The sequence below is a fragment of the Pectinophora gossypiella genome, chromosome 20 (assembly GCF_024362695.1).
Source record: "Pectinophora gossypiella chromosome 20, ilPecGoss1.1, whole genome shotgun sequence".
Taxonomy (NCBI): domain Eukaryota; kingdom Metazoa; phylum Arthropoda; class Insecta; order Lepidoptera; family Gelechiidae; genus Pectinophora; species Pectinophora gossypiella.
The window spans coordinates 6,280,535-6,294,603 of NC_065423.1; the positions used below are offsets into that span (position 1 = coordinate 6,280,535).

The following is a 14,069-nucleotide window of genomic DNA, read 5'->3' on the forward strand; positions in this document are numbered from 1 at the left end:
GATTGAGGGGAGGCCTGTGCCCAGCAGTGGGACGTATAACTATAGGCTGTTTATGATGATTATGACTACCTATATATAATTTAATAGTATGAGCGAAAGGCAGATGACTATCTATCACCTTATAATTAATTTTAACTATCTTAGGACTTCGTAAGAACTTTGGTTGGAAGTTATCTTCCGATTCCTTAAGGTTCTGCCCACCCCATTAGGGTAAGGTGAGAATTATATTTGTGTTTTTTTTTTATTTTACGAGTATTTGCATACTATTGGTGATGAAACGAATGACATTGAAATTCTAGAAAGAGATAGTGCTACTGTTGGTGTTTCTAGTCAAGCATGTTGTTTCCAATAGAGATTATATATTATACAATCACGAACCGCCCGAAAAAAGCGACCAGTTGACATTTCGCGTAATTAACATTTGATGTTTTCCTCCGTGGAATTAGTTATTTTCTTCACAAAAACATAGTTTCTTCGTATGTTTCGCGATAATGGCGACTTCAAGTGACACGTCGGAACAGAATAATGTCAAGTCGAGGCGGCCAGCTGGTAAGATTTTGTCCAAGGCGTTATAAATTGACACACCTTGATGTCCTTGTATCGATTGGTGAATGATGCATCTTTGATGGTTTCTCATAGAGTCAGCGTTCAAGCAGCAACGTCTGCCGGCTTGGCAGCCGATCCTCACGGCGGGGACGGTCCTGCCAACCTTCTTCGTCATCGGCATTGCCTTTATCCCCGTAGGCATTGGTCTGCTTTATTTTTCTGATGAGGTAAGCTTTAGAAATGTAATGGTTAATGTAAAGGTCTTTACTGCCTACCCATAATATACTACTAAAGTTGCAACTAACTTGTATAGGCTACTTAGTCTAGTTTCATAGTATTTAAATAGGTATTTTTAGCATATTACATTTGATGAATCATACTCGCAACATTTATGAAAGCATTTTGCTCTATTTATATACGGTCTTTGAAGAATTGTTTCATCTAAGTTTTTATGACTTTATATTATAGTGAACCTATTGATCTTAAGATGCAATGTAAACCTACTTTGTTTGATAAACATCTTTATTACATAAACAGTGTAAAGTTTCAAACAATAGAAAATGAAGACAATTTCCTTCATAACATATTCTTGCTAGTAAAGAATGTTCTGTATTTAAACATCAAGAACAACTATATATTCAATTGCGGAGTTATTAAATAAATAATAATTAACAAGACACTATTCTCGTCTGCCCTATCGTGTATTTTCTTCATTATGTGATAAATAGAACTGTGATCATACAAGATTCATTAATCATGAATTAATTGAATGTGACATTATTGTTAGCAAGTAAGTAACATTCAACTTAAACATTATTCTGAGAGAGAATGAAATATTTCAAAGTGCAGTTAAATACTAAAGTGCAGTTTAATACCCTAATAAAAATTGTTATTGTAAACGAAACCAAATCGAATCAAAAATTATTTATACAAATCAAAATATCAGTAATATTTAAATCAATCCGTTTCAGGAGTTCTATGACAAAACACTTTTTGAATTAACAGAATGCGATTTTATTTTGCCCTCTCTCAGGTAAAGGAACATGTAATAGACTACACATACTGCACAAAGAAGGGGGACACAATTGCGTGTGCAGATTACATCCGGCAGACCAACGTGACGTTGGACAAGTGCATCTGTGAAAAGGATTTCAATCTTACTGAAGACTTCAAAGCTGAAGTCTACTTTTACTATGGACTCAGTAACTACTATCAGAACCACCGGCGATATGTTAAGTCAAGGTAAATAATAATGTATAATAAAAATATTAAAATAATGTGTGGTATCTATGGTGTGTGTTTGTGTGTGTGCATGTGTGTGGTATAATGTGTGGTTTCACATCTTTCATCCTAAGGTTGCCTGGAAGAGATATCTATACATTTCATTTTAGTTTTATATGCATTTTTAGTCTACATATTGATACTTTTTCTTGATCATACAATAGTACTGCAAAATCTTGATAATACAGACACAGGAATAATGCAAGAGTATTATTACCAATAAATATAGTTTTATTGTAATTGTTTTATTGTAGGTTGAACTATCAACCTATAGTTTTATCTAAGGGCACATTTATTACCTATGTATATTTTTCCATTTAAATTTAATTATTTTATGGTTTATATACTTATCCTCGTAAGCCCTGGGGTCCTCTGAGAAGGACCAAATAATTGTAGTCATAAAGGCCGAAGGTTTTGAAATAGTTTGTTCTAATAATCAACGAAGGTACTTTTAAAAGTACCAAAACTTTGCCTGTCAATTTAATTCAAACCTTTGCGCCGATTGAGAAAAAAAGTATTTTGTCTATGAACTAGTTCATTCAATTTCGTGAATAGGTGGCTTTAATAAAAAAGAAATATGTATCACTTGTCGTAATTTGTCATTTTATTGGTAAAGATGGCGCGCACACGGCGACGAGGTAAAAAAAAAATCAAGTTAATAATCAAATTTCGTAGTTTTTCATACACATTATTTTCAGAAATCGCAGGTAAGATAATAATCAACAACATGACATAGTTTTTTTATCAATTTTGTATCGATATCGTTAGCAATATGAAAGCAAACTTTTTTAGTCCTTTGCAAGGGACTTTAGGTGTCATGTCCGGATATTTTTCAAAAAGTTTTTTAAATTGTTATATGTGATTAAATCATACCGATATAGACTGACTTGCTTACGTGATCTTATGATTAAAAAAAACTACCGTCTTCATTTCATTTCCTTTTTCCTTCTAATGATGATCTAAACTGACACCATGAATTATTTTTTTCCTAATAATATAAACCTAATGTACTTTCAGAGGGACTAATCACAAACTACATCATAAAAACTAAAACTCGTTACTTATTTTATATTTAAATATGTAAGTATATACACATATTTATGACGTACAAATAGGTATGTTTGTTAATGAAAAAATACATAACCCTTTATAATAATAATATTTTTCAAATTTTACTAAAAGTAGTGACTCAAACCGGGAGTCCTTCTGGAAGAACTAAAAAAAAAACGTATTTTTTTAAAAAATGTCTTCTATTCATCCTTACATAGGTCTCCACTTAATTTGAACTCGATCGGATAACTCTAACACTTTAAAATTTGTACTTGAAGTGCTCGGCCTTTACGACTACAAAAATTTGGTCCCTTTCAAGGTACCACCGTCGTTTATTACTTCGAAATCGTAATTATGCTTCGGCGTTACGAGGTTAAATATATGCTTCATAATATTACAATTTAACCCTTTCACGGACAGAGACCATGGGTCATTGATGGTTCATAATAGGTAATATGACCTTGGTATCGGAACGTCATTAGACATTCTGTCTTTGAAAGTGTTAATAAGCAATTTATCTTTAGCTTAAACTATTATAAAATACAATTTTCTATATGTGTGGTGCTGAGAACAAAGAAATATAAAGTAAAATCTTCACAGAGATGACAGTCAACTGCTGGGGCGGTTGAACCAGCCACCATCCAGTGACTGTGAGCCGTTTGCCTACGACCACGATGACAATGGAGTGAGGAAACCTGTGGCGCCATGCGGTGCTATAGCCAACTCTCTGTTTAATGGTATGAAGGTTTACTTTTTAATATTCTATAGCCCATATACCACATACATACCATGGTTAAATTCAGGATGACATAAAGAGAGAATTTATATAACCAATTTATATCAAAAGTAAAAGCAATATTGTAATTTATCATGGATATGATAAACATGTTAAATAGCAATATTATACCTTAATGAAGGCAGCCTTCTAATGAGGGGGCCTGTCCTGCATGTTAATAAAACCAAACCATCAAAACTGCTTATGGTCAGTCGACCGATCGCATGTTTGGGCACAAAAATGAAAAAAAAAAATAGCAATATTGCTTTTTAGGTGTGCTTCAATGTGTACCCCTTTAACCCCGCAGGTTAAAAGTACTCTTATACCGGGCACATACCTACGAAGGTGTACCAGTATGTCCAGAATGGTAAAACTAGAACCCCTATAGTTTCGTCATGTTGCGTTACTTGCTATTTTAAATAATATTAATAAAACAATCCAACTTATTAACTAATTTGTTCCATGCGTGTCACTGCGACACGCACTAAGTATTCGGTGATAAAGGCTGGGAACAATACATTGCGTGATTTTAGGTTGTTACTGTCACTTTACTGCAGAGCGGACACTATGGTCACATATTATACATTAATGGCAGTCATGTGCAAGTTTAAAATGATTTTTCTACAAATATTATAAACGCGGAAGTTTGTTGGAAGTATGAAGAGTGCTAGGGAAAGATAAAGGGTAACTGGGCATCCTCAGGCCTGGTGTCTTAAATTTTGTATGGGGTGAGAGCTCTCAATGCAGCGTTGCCAGACGTCCCGATTTTTAAATCAAAATTTAACGTCTCGCGCGGGACAGGCTCAGTCCCGCTTTTCGGGAATAACTCGACCGTGCGTGCAACGTACTGAGAAAGCGCGGGCTTGGCAAAAATATTGATTTTGATTTCCGTTTTTTTTTATTCAGAAGACGAATAAGACTCGACTAGTTAACGATAGGGTAAACCTGATTAAAAATATCATATTTTTATTAAAAAACATTTCTATGGATATTTTTGGTATCTATTGTCACGTAAACGTAATTTGAACTCAAATTAAAAGATAAATATATTTTTTTATTATATACGTTTTTATTTACTTTTTTCTTCGATGAAAGAATCCCGCTTTTTTCACTCAAAAGTTCCAAAATCCCGACTTGGCAAAAAAAATCTGGCATCGCTGCCTCAATGCGAGCACTGAGGGCCAAGTAGTATTTGTCCGACCAAGTATTTAATGCAGTATACGGAGAAGCTAAATCAATAAATCACTTGAAGGAAAGTCACAAAAGTCGTTTGTAATTAAAAACTGTATTGATTGATGATTGGCATTCCCCTCAGATACGTTGAAGCTGTACTCGCACGACCACGGGGACGCAGTGCCGGTGCTGCGGACCGGCATCGCGTGGAACTCCGACAAGGACATCAAGTTCCGCAACCCAGACACCTCTGCGTTCAACGGCAGCCTGCAAGCTGGTCAGTTACAGTTACAATGCATTCATCATCCTCCTGTACTTACTGCTACCAAGCTCCTGCAACAAAATACAACAAAATACATAAGAGATTTAAATAGGTACAGTCATGAGCAATATAATGTACCCACTTTAGGACTCCGTCGCACTAACATATTTGACATTTAGTGAGACCTACAGTTCAATTTGTCAAAAAAGTTAATGTGACATGGTACCAAAGTGTATCCATATTAATGCTCGTAACCGTACTGCTGGGATGTAGGACTCGAACAACGAAGATTTTCACACTTCGCGGTCTTGCAACACAGGGACACTTTATCACATATTAATAAAACTTATCTACAACACAAAAAATATATATATAAAAAAAATGCTACAAAAAACGCCCTTACTGCTAAGGAAGCAACTCTTTAACAGTTTATCAGAACATCATTAGATTACACACATGATATACAAACGGTTCAGCTTACTTTTCAATTTAAGTATTCCTTATAAGTTTACAACACTAACCAGCTTTTGAATTTTGTCTATGTTAGCGTTCGCGAACTACACCAAGCCAGCCAACTGGGCCGTCCACGTATGGGAATTGGACCTCAACGACACTAACAACAATGGATTCTTGGTAATTAACATTAATTGTTATACAATGGTATTTTATGGTTGAATTATTATTATCGCATTGCACTTTCCTATGCTTTATCCTTTTCTCTCACTCAGAACCGCCAGAATCGACGAGGCGGTCGGAGTCGCACTCCGCTCTTTATCTCGCTCCAACAAATTACGGTTCTGAGTGGCAGAAAAGGATAGAAGGATAGGAAAGTGAGGTTCTGTACTGACAGATGTGATTCAACCCTTATAGTATAGATATGTTATGTTTCTAGTAGATTGCGATTGAAAACCCTCCTGGTGCATAGGTTACAGCCACAATGATTATTATTATTATTTATTTATAAAGGTACATACAACATTACAGTGTAATCCAATGCGCTGTATGACGAGAAAAAAAGACAATATAAAAACTAATATAACACAAAATAAACAATGAATGAAAAAAGAAACAAAAAGAAAAATAAGACTATACTATATAATTGTTCATTAGTTTCATCAGTTGACAAGCACAGACAGCACGAGAGAGCTTTGGAAACAGGCTTTGTAGCGCGCCATCTCTTTCGCACATCGTAAAGACGACACTGGTGCTGGGTTGGTGCTCTGCCTAAAGCTCAAAGTCCGTTATTTACAATAACAGAAGCTCACGACTGTGTCCCAATTGCGGCAGTCAGAGATACATCCATCGCAAGATGAACTAATTACCCACACCTCATCGAGCTTCGTGATACCAACGTGATAGGTGAGCCGAATTAGGCGCATTAGGGCTAATTCTCATTATGGCAACCGACTCACAAACATGTTGGTATACCAAGACAGTACTTATTTCAATAAACATTCCCGAAATTTCAGAAGTAGCCCTAATCAGAAGTAGCCAAAATGAGAAGTTGCCATAATGAGAAGTAGTCCATTTGCGAGTCGGTTGCCATAATGAGAATTAGCCCTAATGCAACTAATTCGGTGAGCCCCGTATCGCCTTCGTTGTTAGGTTGATAATGTTGCTGATATTTGAATAAATTCTTGGTTATGCTAGACACTGCGATTATTTTCAGTAGATATTCTCGTTAGGTAAATAACCTATAGTAGTATATAATGTAATATTATTGGACGGGTTACAGAACGAGGACTTGATAGTGTGGATGCGAACGGCGGCGCTGCCGACATTCCGCAAGCTGTACCGGCGCGTGGACCACGGCAAGACTGGCTTCCGCACCGGGCTCAACCGCGGCCTCTACACACTCACCATTGAATACAGTCAGTACTAATGCATAATGTCTTACGGTATTGTGTTGTGGGGTCGAGCCGCTGATGTAGAAACTATTTTCATCATCAAAAAAGAGCAGTTCGCGCTATTTATAATCGGCGTCGTCGGGACTCTTTGAGGGAGCTGTTTAAATAAATAAATATACTGACGGTCGCAAGTCAATATATTTATGAAAACATTATGTATGTACGTAAAAATGTATCTCTCCTTCCGAGAAACTGTGAAAGGCATACTTACAATACAAGAAATAAACATAAAATTGCTATTCAAAATTCTAGATTAAGTAAATTAAATTCATCTTTTTTGGGGTTATGTATACGTTTCACAATAAAATACCAGATAATATTTTAAATTTGTCAGAGAATAAATTTAAGCTCACGTGAAGCTTACTTTATGTAAAAAAGCTTATTATAAGATTAATGATTACCTAAATGATAAAAATGTCTGGTATTGAATGTGTTCCTCTAGTTATTAAATTACTTGTAATGTACCCTCATTGATTTAAAAGATGTGTTGCTGTTGCAGTTTCTTGTCATTTCTTCTCCTCAGCCATAACACCTTGCGAAATGACGTAAATTCAAAAATGTTACATTGACCTTCAACAAGTTTATCCATGATAATTACGTTGAATAAATGATTCTGATACTAAACATATGAATTCAGCGGTTTAGATCGCGAGCCGGGGTTCGACTCCGTGACACTACGGTGTTGGTCACGCGTTCTCCCACCAGGGGCCTGTTTAATAAAACTTACAATTGTAAATTACAACGACAATTTGGTGTCCATTACGTAGCTAATATGAAACTGCAAAATATTTGCAATCATAAACTCCGCAATTTACATCAAATTGTCATTCTAATTTACAATTGTAAGTTTTATTAAACAGCCCCCAGGGCTATCTTGAATTACATATCAATGGCGATTCACTATATGTTCAAAACGCTAATATTCCTGGTGCAGCCTTCGAGAACGAACATGGGGGACTGTGCTCCGGTCACTAGGGCCTTGCGCTATTTATTTATTATACCTTTTACGTTCACGACATTACAGTGCCGAAGCGCTAATGCGCCGTGAAAGTTAAATAGTAAATAGCTATATAAATGTTATAGCGGAACGAAACAACGAAGTTGACTTATATACTTTGCTCGGTGGTGAAATTCACGGAACGGTCTCTAAATTATTTCAGTGGGTACTAGATGTTATCTATACTTTGTTTTATAAAATATTTAATCGCATTTATGTTACAATGTCGCATTGGGTATACTTGTACAGATATTGTTATATAATTGTGAAAAATAAATAAATAAATGTTATAAAGTAACTATTGTTTTCCACAGACTACCCGGTTACCGATTTCGACGGTACAAAGTCCTTTATAATATCTACGACGTCACTTCTTGGCGGGAAGAATCCCTTCCTCGGCGTAGCGTATGTGGTCGTCGGCACGCTATGCCTGATGCTTGGCATTATACTGCTAATTATACACGTCCGCTGCTCTAAGAGGTATGTCCTTTACTTATGGTACATTCTTAATTATGTAGCACTATACTGCCTGGTCAATAAGACTAGAAAATAGTTACCGTTTTTATACTTACTTTTAGGAAGATGAATATTACAGTAAATTAAATCACTAGTATCTATAAGTGACACCGTATCGAATACTGAAGGGGATGATTCAGATCATGATTCTGAGTTGACATAAGTGGAATTTCCTTTCGGAAAATTTATGAAACTTTTAAGAGTTTTTTTAAATTTTATACTTTTGCGACGGCAAATTCCTCTTGATACCAACTCAGAATCGTTGTCTGAATCATCCCTCAAAATTTTTGTTACGATGTCACTTACACCCTGTATTATTTTACTCTGGCATAATTGTATTTTTCAGTAGATAGATTTCTTATACAAAGTATTCGAGCATCAGCATCTGTTACGATTCCAGTGCTTTTTCTACTCTTTTTTTGCTAAATTGTAAAAAGGCTTTTATTTTTCTAAATTTAGACTTCATATTCAATGACAGGTATTACAGTCCGTGATTGGGTGAGTATCCGGGTCACGGCACCACATTCTTTGGTTTTTAATAATTGGCATTCAGTATGGTCCGAACGCGGTTAATGATACGACCATTTAGAGGTAATTAAAAACAAAAAGAGCGCGAAATTCATGTATGAGGCGATTCGTAATTTATTAGAGACACCTATGTTTCAAGCGCTTGTGACTTGTTACTACAAGATTCTATAACTGCCAAGACCATTCACTTTAAACACTCCTTCCCTTTCCATATATTCCTTACCCTTTCACGGACAGAGATCATGGGTCATTGATGGTTCATAATGGGTAATCTGACACCTTGGAATCGGAACGTCATTAGACGTTCTGTCCTTGAAAGTGTTAACCCTTTCATGGACAGAGATCATGGGTCATTGATGGTTCATAATGGGTAATATGACACCTTGGAATCAAAACGTCATTAGACGTTCTGTCCTTGAAAGTGTTAACCATTTATTCATTTACATCCTCAATATCCCCAGATATTACCCAACTCCTACCGAATCCTTTTTCCTGGACATCGAACCCCGCCCGATGTATGCGGACAAGCCTAGGCAATATCCAGACGCCACCTATCTGGATGACCCCAAAATGATGGCAAACATGGAACCGTCTTTGGACTCCCGCATTGAGCTAGTTAAACCTGAGAAACAAGAACTGAAAGCTGTTTCAACTAGGGATATACTGGTACCACCTGAAAAACAGCAATCAGGACCTGAACCGACGCCAAGCGTGTCATCAAAGCGAGTACGATTAGAAGAAGGTTGTATAGCCCATATACCGGAGGAGGACATCGACCGGTACAAGCAGGATCTTGATGGCACTCCGCTGTTTAAGAGTACTGCTCTCTCGGATATTCTGTCGGAGCAAGAAATGGATGAGGCCAGCAGTACTGTGACACCAAGCACAGCTGGCTCCAGCCGTGACGCGCATGATGTCCACGACACTAAGGGTAAAAAGAAACACGAGGATAATCAGAAAAGTGACTGAGTTTCGGTTAGTCTGAACAATAAGTAGTTTGAATTCATCTTTTTTGGGGCTATGTACTTATACGTTTTTACAATAAAAAACAAAAGACAGTATTTTGAATTTGGCAGGAAATAAATTTAAAACTCATGTGAAAGTTTATGTAAAAAGTTTGTTATAAGATTAATGATTACCTAAATGATAAAAATGCCTGGTATTGTGTTCCTCTAGTTATTAAATAACTTGTAATGTATACCTACAGTGATTTAAAAGATGTGTTGCTGTTGCAGTTTCTTGTCATTTCTTCTCCTCAGCCATAACACCTTGCGAAATGACGTAGATTCAAAAATGTTAAATTGACCTTCGACAAGTTTATCTATGAAAATTACATTGAATATTCTGATTCTGAATATGTGTGACCGTAGCGTAGTTATGAAACCCCTTCACGCGTTAACCACTTAACTGATCATCATGAAATTTTGCATATCTGCGCGCTGTCAAGGGTACCAAAAAGGACAAAGAGTGGTTTCCAGGTACAGGTGTTGTGATTTGCCGTGATAACCGAAGTTCGCGCGGATGCTAGGTTTAAGTTTTGTTTCTTCGGGTGGGTCCCTTTGCACATTATTATTTATAGTTAATTCTCGTTAGATAAGGTTCCAACTTATTGCCCCTTTAGTAGACCAAAAACAACCTTGTCTAATTCAGTTTCTTTCTGTTACAGCACAACGGAGATGATAAACGTGAACCCGCGCACACCATACTCCTAAGATGCAAGTCGACATAGTCTATGGACCACAGACAAAGTAGCCAAAGTGAAATTGTGTGTTAAAATAACAAAACTAACTTGCAATAGCTGTATGACAATGCAATCAAATTGTATTCTTTTATAATTAGTTCTTACCGCGTTTAAAATAGGGATATGAGACTCCCGATATTTCGACACTGTTGCAAGTGATAATAACCGCGTATACTTAAAACAATGTATAACTAAAACTGATATTTTAATAATTCATTTGATATAATGTCCAATTTGGTATTTCAGTATACTTGACAGTTGTAACAATAACATACGAAATATGTCTTCATTCAAGCCAATTCTTCATTGTTCGGATAGGAGAGCTGAGCCGCCATTTTCCAGCTTATACTAGACGCACTGTATATAAGAAGAGGAGACTCTTCCGATTTTGATGTTAAGCTGTTTATAAAATTAAATTGTCCGACGTCTCAAAGTGTTCTTAAATCTATTGAATAAATTGCAAAATGAAAGACCGGCCTACTGAAGGGTATATAGGAAACGCTAGAAAAGTTAAAATAATTTTTATCATAGACTTTTTGTCATACAATATGATTACAAAATTAGTATACAATAACGTACAAGGTTTCCAAAAGTACTTAGGAATTAAAAATCATATTTAAACAAAGTATTTATAAATGCTACAGTTCTGTATTGTAAAATTATTTTCTCGAATGAATTATGATGAATTCAACGACATATGCCAAGATCATCATCTCCCTAGCATTATCCCGTTTTTCAAAGGGTCCACTTACCTAACCTGAAGATTTAACAGGTCCGGCTTTTTACAGAAGCGACTGCCTGTCTGACCTTCCAACCCGCGAAGGGAAAACTAGCCCAATACAGGTTCCGAAAATGCATTTCTCGGGTATGTGGGTTTCCTCACGATGTTTTCCTTCCCTAAGTCATATGCCGCCAAGATACGATATGATATATGTGATGCGGTTCTCTCTCAATTGGAAACCTTTACTGCAATTGTTTTATTTTCCACATAATTAATTTAATCAAATTATTTCAGAATGTAGGTACAGTTATGAACATTCATATTGTAATATACATTTTAGTACCATGTCATACTAATTTGTTTGACAAATTGAACTGTAAGTCTTACTAAATGTCAAATATTATAAGCGACAGGGTTCTAAAGTGGCTACATGAACGTCAACATTCTGTCTTCAAAGTTCATCATTAGTTGGAGGCTCTAGCGTTGTTTTAGAAATCAAAGTAGAAGTCGCATATTAATTAATAATATGTTATGTATTGATATTGTGATAATTGTATCGCTATTTATTATCGTTATTCGTAGTTATTTTGTTTTTATTCTTTAAAAATGTTTTAAATGGGCCTATCAAACTTATAATACTTATTATTGATTCTAAATCGAACATCAGCAAAAGATCAGACGCTCTAGTGAAATTATAGACCTTAACGCCGCATTTACATTAAGTAAAATGGTATACAAACACACCCTGGACAGTCCATACAAAAATCTCATTTTTACGGTTTGCTGTCTAACGCGTATGTGCGAGCGAGACAGACAATGTGCGCGCTCCTTACTCCTTAGCGGTGCGGGCATTTAGGACTAAAGTAAGTCCCAGAGGGGGTGAGGTCGGTGTTCGCTACGAATGGGTGCGGGGCGGAGAGTTACCGTTCTGCGCGTAGTATTATTCTTTATTCTATGACAAAACTAAACATAATGAGTAAAGCCCTTATAGATTAAGACTTTAATGTTCTTGTCGAAATTTAAAAAGACAACAGTCATATTTTGTTACGATACTGCAAAAATGAATCATTTTATCATTTATGTAATTTAAAAAAAATAAGTAATTGATTACGAACAAAAAGATTCTCGAGTCTTACTTCTAAGTGCCTTTTAGATATTGTAGATGCTTTTGGTACCACATGCATTTCGCACCTAATTCGTGTTCATATCTTGTATTTTGCGAAATTAAAAGCACTTTTGTACTTATTAAACAGTATTTTAGATTTGATCTACGGGAATTCGTCATAAATTTTTATCACGCATTTAATTTACATATTTTTTTAACTCTGCTCTATCTATAAAATAACTTGAGGTCTAAAAAGGCCACAATGAAGCAATTCATCTAAAAAGCAACATGGCTATTTGACAGTTGTGCATAATTAAAGTGTGCAATATCAATAAATGTCAAATAACAAAATTGATTTTTCAGAAGAATTGTTTCAATGTGGCCTCTCTAGACCCCCTTGTTTTAGATAACGTTAGATATTATTGGTGCTAATTCCTGTAAATACCATCTAATTTTATTTTAAGTTATATCTGTCATTTTCTTATCCGCCGAAAAGGAAAAGGACGGGTAATCGACAAGCATAAAATTTATGGAACACACGTAAATTTTAAGGACAAATCTAAACCAACCGTCTAAAAATTTTACATCCGTCAATAACCCGACACAGTTAAATAGACAGCACGTCAACGACGTACCTTTTTGATTCGCCCGGGTTATTCATTCATTTACTCATTCTTCTTAAAATTAAGAGCTGTGAATCATCCGTCCCTTTCCTTTTCGACGGATATAAAAATGACGGATATAACTTAAAATAAAATTAGGCGGTGTCTGCAGGAATCGGGGCCATTGTGTAGTTGTTAATCATTGTAATAAATGTTTATTAAATTACATAATTGGGTTGTTTTTATTTCCTTCGTCAATGGACTACTTACTTAAATAATAATAAAAAAAAACATTTTTAAAGAGACATTTTCTCGTCCGCCATACTAATTTACACCCTTCGCGTAGAGACGTCATCAATATACGCGGTCAGTCGTACTCATTATTAGGTAATTCGGTATTAAAATTAGAAAATAAATCAAAAATATAAATTAGAATCCTTTTTCTTCTACTTAGATTGGCTTCTATTTCTACATTCGCATTTTATAATTTACCTTTGATACAGTGAAATATCCTATTGTTGGAAATTATTATAATTGTCGTAAGAATTTGATGCTTGCCAGCCCTTACGAATGTACAGTCATGAGCAATATTATGTACCCATCCGTACCGTAGAACCCTGTCGCACTATCATATTACAAAAACTTACAGTTTTATTTGTAAAAAAAGTTAATGTGACATGGTTTCAAAGTGTATACATATTAGTACTCATGATCGTACACAAAATATATGACAAGAAGTATGATATATGCCTAAAATATCATATCGGACACGCCTGAAGAATATGAACGGTTATCGATTGGTATCTGGGATTAGTTACCTTGTTAAAGGTAGTTCGATACTTATAATTATCATCCTTAATCTTAG

At 35.5% G+C, this 14,069-nt stretch overlaps 1 protein-coding gene across 1 annotated transcript; it reads left to right on the plus strand.

Annotated features, from left to right (window-relative positions):
* Positions 1-382: 382 nt before the first annotated feature.
* Positions 383-13,435, plus strand: LOC126376025 (cell cycle control protein 50A). Its single transcript, XM_050023180.1, has 9 exons — positions 383-549; positions 640-773; positions 1,580-1,788; positions 3,478-3,614; positions 4,968-5,102; positions 5,635-5,720; positions 6,823-6,958; positions 8,306-8,471; positions 10,702-13,435. Exons 1-9 carry the CDS (start codon positions 492-494, stop codon positions 10,745-10,747), a joined length of 1,107 nt encoding a protein of 368 aa, XP_049879137.1. The 5' UTR covers positions 383-491; the 3' UTR covers positions 10,748-13,435.
* Positions 13,436-14,069: the final 634 nt, after the last annotated feature.

Coding starts and splice junctions, on each gene's coding strand:
- LOC126376025 (XM_050023180.1), top strand. CDS start 492: ATGGCGACTTCAAGTGACACGTCGGAACAGAATAATGTCAAGTCGAGG. Junction 774..1,579: donor TGCTTTATTTTTCTGATGAG/GTAAGCTTTAGA, acceptor GCCCTCTCTCAG/GTAAAGGAACATGTAATAGA. Junction 8,472..10,701: donor CACGTCCGCTGCTCTAAGAG/GTATGTCCTTTA, acceptor TTTCTGTTACAG/CACAACGGAGATGATAAACG.